The sequence below is a fragment of the Eurosta solidaginis genome, chromosome 2 (assembly GCF_040869045.1).
Source record: "Eurosta solidaginis isolate ZX-2024a chromosome 2, ASM4086904v1, whole genome shotgun sequence".
NCBI lineage: Eukaryota > Metazoa > Arthropoda > Insecta > Diptera > Tephritidae > Eurosta > Eurosta solidaginis.
Window position 1 is genome coordinate 36,644,394 of NC_090320.1, and position 15,860 is coordinate 36,660,253.

General features: G+C 36.6%; 3 protein-coding genes across 3 annotated transcripts in view; 1 reads left to right on the forward strand and 2 right to left on the reverse strand.

Annotated features, from left to right (window-relative positions):
* LOC137239550 (uncharacterized) overlaps window positions 1-15,860 on the reverse strand; it is a 125,010-nt gene that overhangs the window by 66,798 nt on the left and 42,352 nt on the right. The window lies entirely within an intron of this gene.
* On the forward strand, window positions 2,933-3,607 carry LOC137239552 (uncharacterized). The gene is made up of 2 exons (XM_067764979.1): window positions 2,933-3,132; window positions 3,203-3,607. The coding sequence occupies exons 1-2, from the start codon at window positions 2,973-2,975 to the stop codon at window positions 3,544-3,546; spliced, it is 504 nt and encodes a 167-aa protein (XP_067621080.1). The 5' UTR covers window positions 2,933-2,972; the 3' UTR covers window positions 3,547-3,607.
* CtsL4 (Cathepsin L4) lies at window positions 5,322-6,496 on the reverse strand. Its single transcript, XM_067764978.1, has one exon. The coding sequence runs from the start codon at window positions 6,428-6,430 to the stop codon at window positions 5,435-5,437; it is 996 nt and encodes a 331-aa protein (XP_067621079.1). The 5' UTR covers window positions 6,431-6,496; the 3' UTR covers window positions 5,322-5,434.

The following is a 15,860-nucleotide window of genomic DNA, read 5'->3' on the forward strand; positions in this document are numbered from 1 at the left end:
AGAATAAATATCACCAAGTTTAACGTTTTTATATTGGAAATTAAGGGAGAAATTACCAAAAACCTTTCTATCTGAACGATCGGTTGTAAGGGATATATACTATATATAGCTTCGATCAAAGTGATTTTTTCAGAAAATCTTCTATGATATATTAAAATATATATCACCGAGTTTCACGTTTATACTTTCTAAATTAAGGGAGAAATGGCCAAAAATCTTCCTATCTGAACGATCGGTTGTATGGGATGTATATTATATATAGCTTCGATCAAAATAATTTTTTCATGAAATCTTCTATGATATATTAGAATAAATATCACCAAGTTCAAGATTTTTATATTGGAAATTAAGGGAGAAATTGCCAAAAACCTTTCTATCTGAACGATCGGTTGTAAGGGATATATACTATATATAGCTCCGATCAAAGTGATTTTTTCAGAAAATCTTCTATGATATATTAAAATATATATCACCGAGTTTCACGTTTATACTTTCTAAATTAAGGGATAAATGGCCAAAAATCTTCCTATCTGAACGATCGGTTGTATGGGATGTATATTATATATAGCTCCGATCGAAATAATTTTTTCATGAAATCTTCTATGATATATTAGAATAAATATCACCAAGTTTAACGTTTTTATATTGGAAATTAAGGGAGAAATTACCAAAAACCTTTCTATCTGAACGATCGGTTGTAAGAGATATATACTATATATAGCTCCGATCAAAGTGATTTTTTCAGAAAATCTTCTATGATATATTAAAATATATATCACCGAGTTTCACGTTTATACTTTCTAAATTAAGGGAGAAATGGTCAAAAATCTTCCTATCTGAACGATCGGTTGTATGGGATGTATAATTATATATAGCTCCGATCGAAATAATTTTTTCATGAAATCTTGTATGATATATTGGAATAAATATCACCAAGTTTAACGTTTTTATATTGGAAATTAAGGGAGAAATTGCCAAAAACCTTTCTATCTGAACGATCGGTTGTATGGGATATATACTATATATAGCTCCGATAAAAGTGATTTTTTCAGAAAATCTTCTATGATATATTAAAATATATATCACCGAGTTTCACGTTTATACTTTCTAAATTAATGGAGAAATGGCCAAAAGTCTTCCTATCTGAACGGTCGGTTGTATGGGATGTATATTATATATAGCTCCGATCAAAATAATTTTTTCATGAAATCTTCTATGATATATTAGAATAAATATCACCAAGTTTAAGATTTTTATATTGGAAATTAAGGGAGAAATTGCCAAAAACCTTTCTATATGAACGATCGGTTGTAAGGGATATATACTATATATAGCTCCGATCAAAGTGATTTTTTCAGAAAATCTTCTATGATATATTAAAATATATATCACCGAGTTTCACGTTTGTACTTTCTAAATTGCGACAGGAATGATCAAAATCGTCTTATCTGAACGATCGGTTGTATGGGAGATATATGTTATAGTGGTCCGATCCTAACGGATCCGACAAATGTCTAATATAATACACAAATACATCCTTGTACCAAATTTCATTGAGATATCTCAAAATTTGAGGGACTAGTTTGCGTTCAAACAGACAGACGGACGGACAGACGGACATGGCTATATCAACTCAGTTCGTCGCCCTGATCAATTCGGTATACTTAATGGTGTGTCTATCTTCTATATTTCTCAACGTTACAAACATCGGACCAAAGTTAATATACCATTTCATGTTCATGAAAGGTATAAAAACCGATTGAGTTTATCTAGACCATTATTGAATGAGTTTCAAATGAGAAAGCGTCAATTAAGTATACGAATAGAATGAAAAACTGTCACATGGAAATGAAAATGGTTACTTATGACTGAGAAAGCATCAGTTGGAAAAAAGATTTGTTAACAATTGACAATATTAGTCAACTTTAAAATAGAAAGTGTGAAATTAAATTGCGAGATATGAGAAGAGTAATTTGGAAATGTGAACGCGAAATGGAAATGCGAAATCATCAATTGGAAATGAGAATAGTCAATTGTAATTGCGAAGACATCACTTCGAAATGGGAAGAGTAATTTGGAAATGAGAGCGAACAATTAAAATTCGAAAGCGCTATTTGTATTTGAGAATAGTCAGTTGGAAATGAGAAAGCGTCAGAAGTCAAAACGAAAACGTCATATAGAAATTACAATAATCAATTGTAAATGAGAAATGATAATGCGAAAGCGCAGTAGAGAAATGAGAAAACGTCGCTTGTACTTGAGAATAGTTATTTGGAAATGAGAAAGCGTCAAGCTGTAGTTGCAACAGCCCCATACATACGTGTAGTTTACTTTGGGCGATACTATTTTCCGTGCCGATAACGTAGGCAACCGTGGGGTAGCGTGCTCAATGTAACAGTAAAGTGAAAAGTTTAAAGATTTTTAATTAGAAAAACAATTTCTAAATGGGGTCGCCCCTCGGGAGTAATTCAGTAATCACTCTCGAGTGTATTTCTGCCATGAAAAGCTTCAAAGTGATAATTCATCAGCCTTGCAGATGCCGTTCGGAGTCGGCCAATTTGTAGGGAAAATAAAAAAAAAGACGTAAATTGGAAGAGAAGCTCAGCTTAAATCTCTTCGAAATGTAAATCACGCCAATTATTTATTATTATTTTTTTAAACGAAGGCCCCTATACTGTGGGGCTGGTTTGGCAATCTATTCGCGTGTATTTCGGATTTGAAAAATTTCCCGGAAAAATTGCATTGGTTTTAGCAGGTGCCATTTGAATGTAAGTAGACCGAACTGCGCTGATCGTTTGTCTAACTAAAAAAAAATTTGATACGATCATAAATATTTCACGCCAATTAAATTTTGCAATTCTATACAGTCGATCGATTTTTAATTTATAAAATTTTAAGTATGTGAAGTCTATGAAGTATATTCTATAAAAGGTGCATATTAATAATTTAAAAACTTGTTGCAACTCAAAGAAATGGCAGTCAATTTAGCATTAAAATTTTCGCTAACAATTCTACTCGTCGCATTTGGCCTCACAAGAATTGAGTGTCGGAAAGAGCATGCGTGGCATTGTTTGATGGATAGTTGTTGTTCCATTGATTTCAGTAAAACGCTTAAAACTGTAGATTTTATACGTGAGTACAAAAGAAAAAAACCATTGTATTAAACTTCTATTTATTACACAATATACAACTTTTTTTGAAGTTTACGTTTGTGGCAGCTATGATGGCGGTGAATTCACATGTGCACTTTATCTAGATATTGGCGAGGAAATGGATATTATGGGCTTAGCTCCATATGGCAAAGTCGATGAAACTGAATATTGTCAACGTCTATGTGAATCTGTTGAACTTTGTGTGCAGAGCACAAAGTTCACAGTGGACAATGTAGATGATGGTAGTTCGGCTACTTGGTGCTTCAATGGCAAAATTATCGTACAAAATCAGACAATGATTAATGAGAACGAAGTTTGTATTGGTTTTTATAAGGAAACAATAACTTTACCAAAAAAATTGGAAGATTATGTAGTTAAAAAAAAGCTTTGGTAAACTTTTTTATTTCAAATACAAATAAACGAAGTCAATAATTTTTTGTGTAAGCTCACGTTGTTTTAAGTTTTTTTTTTTTTTTGGTTAAGTGGGTAGTACCAATTGGGATGAGTTATTATAGCCCGAGAATTCATCTACGGTGACGATCGATGACTCGATCATTTTGGTATTACTTTCAGATATGACTAACGACAGTCTTCTCCGATTGGATCTGCCAGAAAACACCTTACTCGTTGCGCTAGCAGACGACGTGGCAGCTGTGATCACAGCACGAAACTTCGAACCGCCACAGCTCAAACTAAACCAGGTCGTGCGCATTAGAAATAGATAGATGGAGAACGAAGAGCGCCATCCCCACAAAGAAGCACATTCCGATTATCAGGAATATGACGGTTGCAGAAAATGAAATAGAAGAGGGCACCTCAAAGAAATATTTAGGTGTAGGGCTACACTACGAAAGAGATATGCACAAAATAGCGAACCTAAGTAGATAAATGGCAAACAAAGGCGCTCCAAAGCCATGTAAGTTAGCAATGCTTTTCTTCTCACGCCGAAGATATATCTACCATTGGACGTATGGCCAAACAGTTCACATCGGTTGCAATAAGCTTCACCTTTAGCAACAAACTATATTAACTAAACCCCCGCGGCTAAGCGCAAGCAGTTGGGGTAGGGTTAAGTTATATTGTTAGAATGAATTCATTCTATATCGAGTCTTAAAAAAGAGCACATGGATCAAAATAATGAGTATCGCTTGTTTTACTTGTACCAGGAAGCTGTTTGCATCAGCTTCGGACTCTATACTATTATATAGTGCAGAAATCTGGACGTAAGCAAAGCAATATCAAAAGCACCGAACCGCCCTCAAGTCGATCCAACGCAGAGGGGCGCTGCCTATAGCTTCGCCTTGCAGCCCAGTCTCGGCTGAAAATTTCCTGGTCGTTGCGCGAGCCATATTGGTATATATTGTCGCTGTTGCCATACAGGCGCGAGAAAAATAGATTCGACGCTGAAAATAACAGTGTCCCAACAGCAACAGAAAGTGGATCAGAGAACTAAGTGCTCAATTGAACACATAGAGATTGATTTTTAAATGGCGCAATTTCTAACCAGACACGGTTATTACCATAGAATGGGAAAAATTAGAAAACCCGAACTGCGTGTATTGTCGAAAACTAGATGATGTACGTCCCACCTTCTTCGAATGCGTGTACTTCGCCGAACACCAGGCCGAACACCAGGCGAGGCAGGGTATAACTTATACTTGGTAATCTAGTTATCCCCAGCAATGTGATATTCTGTCAGTGCACAAAGCGCTTCCTTCCTCCACAAAACTCGAAAAAAAAAATATTTTTAGAATTATTCCCAACTATTTCGACTTGGCAGACTACCACTCGAGTATATTATTGATTGTGAATTTAGCTAGGGTAGAAGCACCGACCATGACAACTTTAGATAAAGCGACTCTGGGAGAGAAAATTTCTCCGAAAGATTTACGGTCCTATACGCGTTGGCGACGGCAGGTACCGAAGAAGATTTCATGATGTGCTGTACGACCTTTTCGTAGACCTCAACGATGAGCCTTGATGTGACCAATTGACGCCAGTTAACCCAACGGAGAAGCGATGCAACAAATGGTGAACTAAATTCTATATCAGAACCAAATCGATGACTGCGCAAAAGCCGCAAAGTAATTTTTATGATACGAATCGATATTCATATCAAAATTGTAAAAAAAACTTTAAAAATAACAAAAATTTATTAACGGATTTTTGTTTTTTTACTAAACCCTCTTTAATTTGTTACTTCAGAAGATCACATTTAACTTCATTAATATGTATATTTATAAGTTTCGTCCAACTGTGTTTGAAAATTTAAAAACCCCTTACTAAACAATTGAATACGCAGAGTAATTTGCTACGCCACACAAATTTCTTCCTTTCCGTAAACGCATATAGCCATTTTCTCCCCACATTTCTCCCCACCAATTCTTCAGAATCCAATAATCTTTAGTGTATCCCACCACAAGCATAGCATGGTTGACCGTATCCTCGGTACAAGAGTCGTCATCGTAAACACCATCGCTATAAAGCTGGAAAGTTTTTGGCGCAGCATTAATGGAGACTGGAACAGGACCGATATGCGCCACTGCCGCTTCTATTGCCTTCTCATCTTTATTTGGTAATAATGCCCACGACGTTACATTCACAATAGCCAATTCTGCAGCAAATTGGCATTTACCTTTCTTTGATACATATTTATAATCCTGTTCACGCATAATACCGCCCGTGTCCTGTAAATATTTTAGTGTATTACGTAAGGCTCCGCCTGTACAACCCTTATTACCGTGAGATACACTGCAGTCGACAATTTGCTGGGGACTGAGATGCAAAATACGCCCAGTGCGCTTAAATATCTGTCCTTCTATGCTTTCGGCAATGCTGAAAGCGTAACACGAGCCACAAGTTTTTTGATTTTTTGGTTGAGTTTTAAAGCCTTTTTCGCGCCAATCTATAGCTTCTGGTGTTTCTTGCATTAGTGAAGATCCAACAATTGGTGAACTAAAGTCGATATCAGAACCAAATCTATGACTGCGCAAAAGACGCAAGTAATTTTTAAGATACGAATCGATATTCATATCGGCCATTATATTGGTTCTTAAACGATAGCTACTTTCGCCCCTCTCAAACAACTTATTATGCTCCTTCACAACAACTAAATTTTGTTCGAATGCCTCTTTGCTGCGAAACTCATCAAATGTATGTATATAGCTCTTATTAATCGCATTCTTGAATTCTTTGAATGACGAAAATTCTTTGAAATATCCATTGACAAGCGAAATTTTAATAATCAATACAATGGTCCAACTGACGCGCGCGAACATTTTAGCAAGAATAATATAATTGCACCGTAGTCTACTAACTTTGGATTGTAGGCCGACTCGCCGTAAGCTATGGTATTGGTTTTGAATTTAGCTAGTGTACCAGCACCGTAACTATAAATCATATAGTGGGTTGGTGGGTTTAGTAGCTGCCCTAGGGATGACGATTCTCTGCATTTTTTGCCTCGCGGGATTTTCGGGATCTGTAAGTTCAATCCCGGAGTACCGGTCAATTGGGACTCGCCACTCTGTCCCAAACTTAGCCTGCATGGACTGTTTTATGTTTTCTGACAAAATTGCAAGTACACTAACGAATTGGACAAACTTGCTAACTTTAATTGGTGATTTCTCAGAAACAAAAAAAAAGCTCGTTTTTGAAGCGTAGAAGTGGTACTTTCATATTGATCTGAAAAAAAGTTCTAGAAGTGGCATGACTACAAATGTTCTAACTAAATGATATTTTTATTGCTATTTTTGGAGCTTTTCGGCCGCTCCAAAAATAGCAATAAAAATATAATTTTTCCTTGGCCCAACAAAAATACATAACTAAATGATGTTTTTTGCGCTTTTTTGTTCGAATATCTCAAAAACTCGAAGTTCCGGGACTACTTTGACTCAGATCCGCGTTCACTACGCCGAAACTATTAAGAAATTATAGTGCTGTTACTGACTAAATAATTTTTTGGATTTTTGTCACCCTGTGACATAACAGAAAAAGGCTCTTTTGGCAATTTTAGACACGAATAACTCGAAAACCTGAATCATTTTGGAAACTCTGACTTTAGATTAAGGTTCTGTGCAATAGAACCCCTTAAACGCGAATAACAAAAATCTTCCCATCTATTTATTCATATACTTTGATGCCCAAGGTGATGCTTGTGTTCCTCTTAAAACGGGGTTATCCGAGAAACAAGTTTTTAATGATTTAAGAGGATATTAAAATGCTATCTTCAACAATCCCGAGATTAAAGTCCATTAAGACCGGAATTTTCGGGAATTTATTTTCATTATGCATATACGAGCGCTAGTTCTTTTCTGCACACTGTTCTTTATTTAAGTAATATTTATACAAATAAAATGCTTGCGCTAACATAAATATCTTAAACTTTTAACTTATAATAAATTACAGTATGTTGATGATTGCGAATAATTAATTAAGTCTCGCATTGTGCCTACATTGCATATTTTACTATTTTATGCATTTGTTTGCGAAATGTTGTTTTATTTTGTTTTGTTGTTTTTTTTTTTTATACTCAGCTTGCTTTGCGCACAAGAGTATATACTAACTTTGGTAACATAGCGGTTGATCGTAACGGTATAAACGAATCGAGATAAATATAGACTTCCAAATATCAAAATGCTCAGGATGAAAAAAGGAATAGTACGTCCGTCCGTCTGTCTCTACATACGATAACTTGAATACATATTCAGATATCTTATTGAAATTTGGTATATGGTATGTAGACAAAAAAACGGTCAGCCATTCTTATGGAGGTGTTCATGCAAAATCTTGAAGAAAAGTACATACAGGAACTGATGCTAAATACGTGGATGACATAATATGCGTTTTAACTACTAATAACGAAGATTTTGTACGGTACTGTACAAGCAGCACGGAAATATAAAATTCACAATGGAAACTGAAAAATACGGAGGAATCAACTATCTTGACCTTATGATAAATATTGAAGTTGCCAAAAGATTTCACTGCAACATATATAGAAAGCCACCGGCCACCGACACAATAATACATAATACCTCAAATCACACCCAACAGCATAAAAATGCAGCATTAAGCCATTTGGTAGACCTGAAGGAATACCTCTTACACAAGAAGCATATAATAGAGAGCTTGAAGTCATATATAATATCGCTGCAAACAACGGATATAAAAAAGCAGTAGTAGATAAGCTGAGAAAGACAATTGGAGAAACAAAAAGAAATAACGAAAAGGAAAATAATAACACCTGGACGACTATGACATATACTGGAAAATAAAAAATAAAATAAATGTAAGGCGCGATAACCTCCGAAGAGATCTAAGGCCGAGCTTCTCTTCCAATTTGCGTCGTGCTCCTCTTGATTTTTCCCTACAAATTGGCCGGACAGGACCTACATGTTTTATGCCGACTCCGAACGGCATCTGCAAGGCAGATGAGTTTTCACTGAGAGCTTTTCATGGCAGAAATACAATCGGAGCGCTTGCCAGACACTGCCGAGGGGCGACCCCGCTTAGAAAAATTTTCTTCTAATTGAAAAATCTTATTTCTAAAATTTTGATGTTGCTTTGCCCGGGAGTTGAACCCAGGGCATACGGTGTGATAGGCGGAGCACGCTACCATCACACCACGGTGGCCGCTATACTGGAAAAGGAACATATAAATTGGCAAACTTTTTAAAACAAAGAAAAAAACAACATTAACACACCGTTTTAAAATCTAGAGCGAAAACTAAGAACTAACACTAACTCAAAAGATCGTTTGGCAACCACGGCGTATACAAACTTACCTGCAGATGCCAACACAGTTACATAGGACAAACAGGACAGCAAATAAGAACGAGGTTTAGAGATTACAACAAAAAAAAAACACGGAATTCAAACCTTGTACCAGAATCCTACTTCGCGAATCTCATGGTCGAAAATTAATGTTTCCCAGCAAACATCAATAAAACAGTCAGGGTTCTTCACATTTATGCAAAAGATCGCCGTCTGAACGTACTAGAAAACGTAATCTGCTAACAGAAAACATTCCACGGTAGAATAATAAAAAAAAAACAGATAAACACAATTTCTGGCACAGTATTTGAGCCTTTAAAACTTGTTTACAAGAAACAACAGCCAAACACACAACAACAAATAAACCTACTTACTTACTTAATTGGCGCTTAACCGTCTAAACGCTTATGGCCGTCCAACAAGGTGCGCCAGTTGCTCCTTCGCTCCGCCAACCGGCGCCAATTGGTCACACCAAGGGAGTGTAAATCGTTTTCCACCTGGTCCTTCCAACGTAGTGGGGGCCGCCCTCTACCTCTGCTTCCGTAAGCGGGTTCCCATAGAAACACTTTTTTGGCCAGAGCATCATCTTTCATTCGCATAACATGGCCTAGCCAGCGCAGCCGCTGCGTTTTAATTCGCTGGACTATGTTGATGTCTGCGTATAGCTCGTACAGCTCATCGTTAAATCTTCTTCGGTACTCGCCATCGCCAACGCGTAGAGGTCCATAAATCTTTCGAAGAACTTTTCTCTCGAACACTCCCAAAGCCGCTTCATCTGCTGTTGTCATGGTCCATGCTTCTGCCCCATATAGCAGTACGGGTACGATAAGTGACTTGTAGAGTATGATTTTCGTTCGCCGAGAGAGGACTTTACTTTTCAATTGCCTACCTAGTCCAAAGTAGCATTTATTGGCAAGATTGATTCTTCGCTGGATTACAGTGCTGATATTGTTGCTAGTGTTGATGCTGGTTCCCAAAACAACAAATAAACACAAAACAATAAATGCACCAAAGCAACAAACCCACAAAGAAGGTCAAACGACTAAAATTACTGACTTTTACCTGCCTCAGTCAGCCACACAAATCGATCAGTATAAACTACCATCGGCACATACACATAAATATACACAAGCATCCACTTTGACAATACCTGCTCATGTAGCTACGAACTATATATACAAGACAAACGACAAAAGCAGATCAGAACGAAATTCGACACTGATGATGATGGCACAACGCCGCGCGGTTTGTCTCGAAACCAAATTTGACAAGGGATGACGGAAAATTGTTCCAGTATACATCAATTATTCACCCTGTAGGAAAATCAACGATACAAAATAAATCAATATATGGGTTCCTTTGCACTCATTTCCCATCGCTATAAAAATGAGCTTTTATATATAACATTTTTTTATATATAACATTTTGGAAAACACAAAAGTCCTGATTGTATTATTTAGTAAATAATACACCTAGATTGTTCCAAATTTAATGTGTCGACTGATGTTGAGACTCTTCATAAAAATTGGAAAATGGGCGTGCCACCACCCACTTGTGATAAAATCAATTTTACAAATATTGTTAATAATAAATCAAAGACCATTAAACCTATCATATCAAAATTCGGCAGAGAGGTTGTCTTTACTATAAAGAATGCTTCGAAGAAAAATTAACGAAATCGGTTCAGGACCACGCCCACTTTAAATAAAAGTTTTTAAAAAGGTCGTGTACGAATTAAATATGCTATATCTTTGCAAAAATAAGCTTTATGTCAATGGTGTTTCTTTTCCCAAGTGTATATATAACAAGAAATGGGAAAAAACTAAACTATTTGATAATGGGCGTGGCAGTGCCCTTTATATAAAAGATGTTTAAAAGGATCGTAGACTAGAATAATAAGGTATATATTAGCAATAAGTTTATACACCCGAACTTAGGCTTCCTTACTTTTTTGGGAATCGTGTCTGAAATGAACTGTACAACTGAAATTCACGCTGAGTATTAAATGTTCGGTTCCACCCGAACTTAGGCACCCTTACTTGTTTTTACTTCTTATTACTCGTAGTGTATAATGCTTATGCTTACAAAACGTATACACTTATTACCTTTACTTAAACTACTTTGTATATATATGGGGTATTCCATCCCATTTCGACCAATTTTGAACCCGACCCCTTTAGAATTGGCTGAAAGTTTTTCTTCTTTTTCTAGCTTACGAAAGACGTTTTTCAGAAGTTTTTCAAATTTTTTCATCCAACTCAAAAAAAGTTATGAATTTTTAAAAAAACACCGTTTTTGTTTTCAAAATGCTATAACTTTTTCAAAAATTGACCGTTTGGGATCTTTTTTTTTTTTTAATTTGTTTTTAAATGTACTTTTCGGAAAAAATACAAAAAAATTCAAAATTGGTCGAAATGGGATGGAATACCCCATATATAAGTACATTAGGGTGGGTCCATTTGTATAGACGAAAGTTAACCGATATCGCGCCATCCATTTTTCGATAGGATTTGGGCTCAGAAAAAAGTTCCACTACACATACCCAAAAAAATAATTATCGAGCCTGCGAAAATAAATTTGCAGTGCAGTGTGTAAAAGATTGAATATGCAGACAAGGCAATTGGTAAAAACTTTACAACAACTAAGGCATGACGTGGCTGAATGCGTTTGTAACACTTTCAACTATCGTAGGAGTGCGAGTTCAAATCCCACTCCCGGGAGAAAAGGCTTTGAAGATATTTACAAGGTATAATCGAAACAGCTGTCGCCTTGTCCGTCCTGATGTCACGTTGTTTAAATTCTTCCCAAATTATTAAATAAATTATAAAATTAAAAATTGTTTCAAATAAATGTTTTCATGCATTTAGAGCAATACGGGCAATCCCCGATTAACTCATATCAATTTTTTTTGTTAACTTTTTATCGACTTTGATTTTCAAGGTTTTTTTCATGACCTACTAAAAACGTTTCATATGTATACCCTGTCCGACCCAAAAATGTCCGCTAAACCCGGTTTTTTTTTAAAAAAACTGTTATCGACAACGTTTTTAGCGGACATATTTGGGTCGGACAGGGTATACATGAAAATTTTATAATCTAATGAAAATTTTTTTAGTACGTCATGACCTAAAAAATCAAAGTCAGAAAAAAGTCAAAAAAATGAAATTTCGCAGGCTCGAAAATAATTTTTGTGGGTATGCGTAGTGGAACTAAACCAAATCCTATCGAAAAATCGATGGCGCCATATCGGTTAATAAATCTACTCAGTCTAAGGTAAATACATATGTATTAACACATACCATTTCGATATCGTTGCGGGATTATCAAAGATATCTTTTCGGGATTGTTTTCGGAAGAAATTTCGAGTTAGGATGCTATTGGCATTGCTTTTTTGCAATTTTTCGTGACTACATGGGAGCTGTTATGTGATAGTTTCTGGCATTATTTCGGCGCTGAATGGCATTTCTTGTGGAATCGTTTAAGGACTATATCGCAGAGATTGCATTCAATGGTTAAGCATAATTTATCACGGATAACAATCGATATCCTAGCACAAAAAAGGGATATTTTGGTCTTTTTTTTTTTTGCCTTTTTTCTTTAATTTCTCTTTCTCAGTGATTAATTTCTACTTTCTAATGTTTTCTCACCATCTCTTAAACTTTTATTTTGCGATCGAGGATTGGCAAATCTCTCGTCTGCTCTGCTATAACTAACAAAATGTGAGCTTAACATTATGTTATTATAAGTATCTGCAAATAATCGTTATTCCTCAAAAATTCAAAATAGATAAACCATACCACGTTTCCATAGTACATTTTCTGGGTGATGCAGACATTATTTACAATACTAATTTTATATAATTTCTGCACTATTCGGGGACAATTTTTGGAGCATTTCGAGCCTATTTTGTAGTAATGTTAAGATTATTCCGAAATCACTTTTGAGGATAGTTTTGAAAAAAAATTTTCGGGACTATTTGCACCGACAATTTTGGGACTGTTTCCGGATTGTTATGGAATGCTCTTGTGATTATTTCGGACCTATTTCGAAATCATTACAAGATTATAAAAAAAAATTAATGTAAGACGCGATAGCCTCCGAAGAGATTTTAGGCTGAGTTTCTCTTCGAATTTGCGTCGTGCTCCTTTTTATTTTTTCATACAAATTGGCGGGACGGGACCTACTTGTTTCATGCCGACTCCGAACGGCATCTGCAAGGCAGACGAGTTTTCACTGAGAGCTTTTCATAGCAGAAATACACCCGGAGCGCTTGCCAAACACTGCCGAGGGGCGACCCCGGTTAGAAAAATTCTCTTCTAATTTAAAAACTTGTTTCGAAAATTTTGATGTTCCTTTGCCCGGGTGTGAACGCAGGATAGTCGGTGTGGTAGGCGGAGCACGCTACCATCACACCACGGCGGCCGCCGATTACAAGATTTTGCTAGCGACTATTTCGGAATCATTTTGGTGTTTTTTAGATGTTTAGAAAATTGGAAATTTATCGGACTATTATTATTATCGGCATTTTGTTGGTTTGCTATCGACCAGTTATCGGGCTGTTACCAATTATAACTTTTCTCGACGATAAAATCAAAAATTTATCGATTTGTTAACGAAACATATCGATTGGCAATCAAAATGTAATCGATGTGTTGGCGAATAAATAACTATTTTTTAACGAAAAGTTATCGATTTGTTATTGAAAGAAATATCGATTTCTTAACGAAAATAAATCGATATTGATATTGTTCACTTTCCCGAAATAGCTTCGCTCTTTGAACCATACGCGTGCCAAATGTCATTGGTCTAGATCTATTGCTCATAGTTGAAGCGTTTTAAAAATAAAGGGTGCCCAGTGGAGAGGATATGTAACGTCCCACTTTTCCCCAAAAAAATAGCTGTTACCAGTCATACATACAGCTATTTATTGAGCTTTTATTGAAGATATCGAAATATTTGGACATTTAAACTCTCGCATTAACATTAATTAGATATAATAATAACATAGGTCAAACCATCTGTCCTCTATGCTACTTCATTACTGCATATTTCCTTAATTGCATAGTTCGAAATTCCACACAATTGGCTAACTTTCCTGCTTCGCAAGTTCTCAGTACTTGCGATTTCATTTTCTCTCCCCCTCACGTCTTACTCCTCTGCATCTACTAGGAAAACGTGTAATAAAATAACGAGTCTGTCAGGCACAGGAAGATCCTCTAACCTGCTGTACTGGGGTACCTGAGAGAGAATGGAAACTGGGACATGAGCGTTACGGATTTTCTTGGGTTTCTAAGGAACACGCCACTGGGGGAGTTCTTTCACCTCTGCTTTGAGTTGTGGTAATGTATTATCTGCTTCTAGACCTTGGGATAGGGGCTGCCAAGTGGTGCTTTATGCCGGTGAGCTGACAATTCTTGTCAGAGGTTCGAATACAGTCTGAATCATGAGGAATAGCTGCCAACCCCATCAAATCTGAGCTCAATTTGTTTTCGCGGAGGTACAAGATTCCTGAATTTTGGCCACCCACTATTGGGAAAGTACCGGTTGTGCTGTATTGCAGTGTTAGGTACTTTCGGCGGCAACACGGCTTCGCGACGCCACACTCTATATTTTTCACCGACTTTGACTTCATCCCTGGCTCCTTTTGCTTCATTCACCACTAACATTGCCGCAAGGGATGAAGGGAATAAGGAATTAATACAAGACTAGAGTCTGGTGAGCCTATTCACGTACGGATGGTAGGGTAAGAGTATTTTACCATAAACTCGGTGGTAGTCGGAAAATTAGGCTGCCCGATCACTGCAGCGTCTTCCAGGCAGAGGTCTTCCCAATAAAGAATGCCGTAGATGAGATCCTATCGGCCGCTTTAATAAGGGAATTTAATATCTATTCAGATACGGCAGCTATAAAAGTTGTGAGTTGAAATCATCCAGTCACTTTATGCCCAACTTTCCAGCATTTTTCACTGGCAAACACTACTTGGGCCAAAACTTTGAATGCAAATTCCATGGTCATACCTGCCGATCGGTAATTTCGCAGGCTCAAGAAAGTACAAGTGCTTTCACAACGAATCATCATACGTTGCAGGCATATAAATTACAAAGAACTTCGGCGTTCTGTGAACAAGAAAATCAAAAAAAAAACCTTATCAAAAGAAAATCACAAACAGCATACCGTATTAGCGTCACTGACAAAACTTTTGTAAGCAATTTGATTTGAGGCCGAAAACCAATAACTAATATCCAGCATGAGAAAAGTTACTTAGGAATATTTACCACAAACTCACACACACACACTTATACATGAGTGTAATTATCCAGCCCCCAATTACGTTCTCTCTTCGTACTTATATAGGTATTCGCACATTAAAATCTACCTTAACACCAAGTACAGCCATAGAAAACTCATAAAATTGACTTAAACTTTTGATTGCGCGCCAAAGCAGTTTTTTATAACATTTTTTTATGACAGCTGTTCACCAAGAAGTGTAAAAAATGCGCCTAAAAGTATGTTACCTTCAATGGGGACAGAAAATACATGTGAATATTACAAAAACATGTTTAGCAAATAAACACATTTTTATGAGCAAACAGCGCTGCTAAAATAAATGAAAAAAATATATGGGATAGTGAAATCGCACTTTAAGGTGCTTATTATGTAAAATGCGAAGCCACCGAACTCGACTGTCACATTTTCACACTGAGAGCACAAGTCAGCCCGATGGAATACAGGAGCAGTGTCATCATATCTCTAACGCACTTCGTACCGCCGCCGAGGAAATAATTGGCTACCGGCGACTACGAAAACACAAATGACAAGATGAAGAATGCCGCGTTGCAACCGAAAAGAAAGACGCTGCCTGAAGGACTAAGTTAAAAGCGAGCGCAACAAGTATAGTATGTGGACGCTAACGCAAGTTGATAAGAGAAGCGAGAC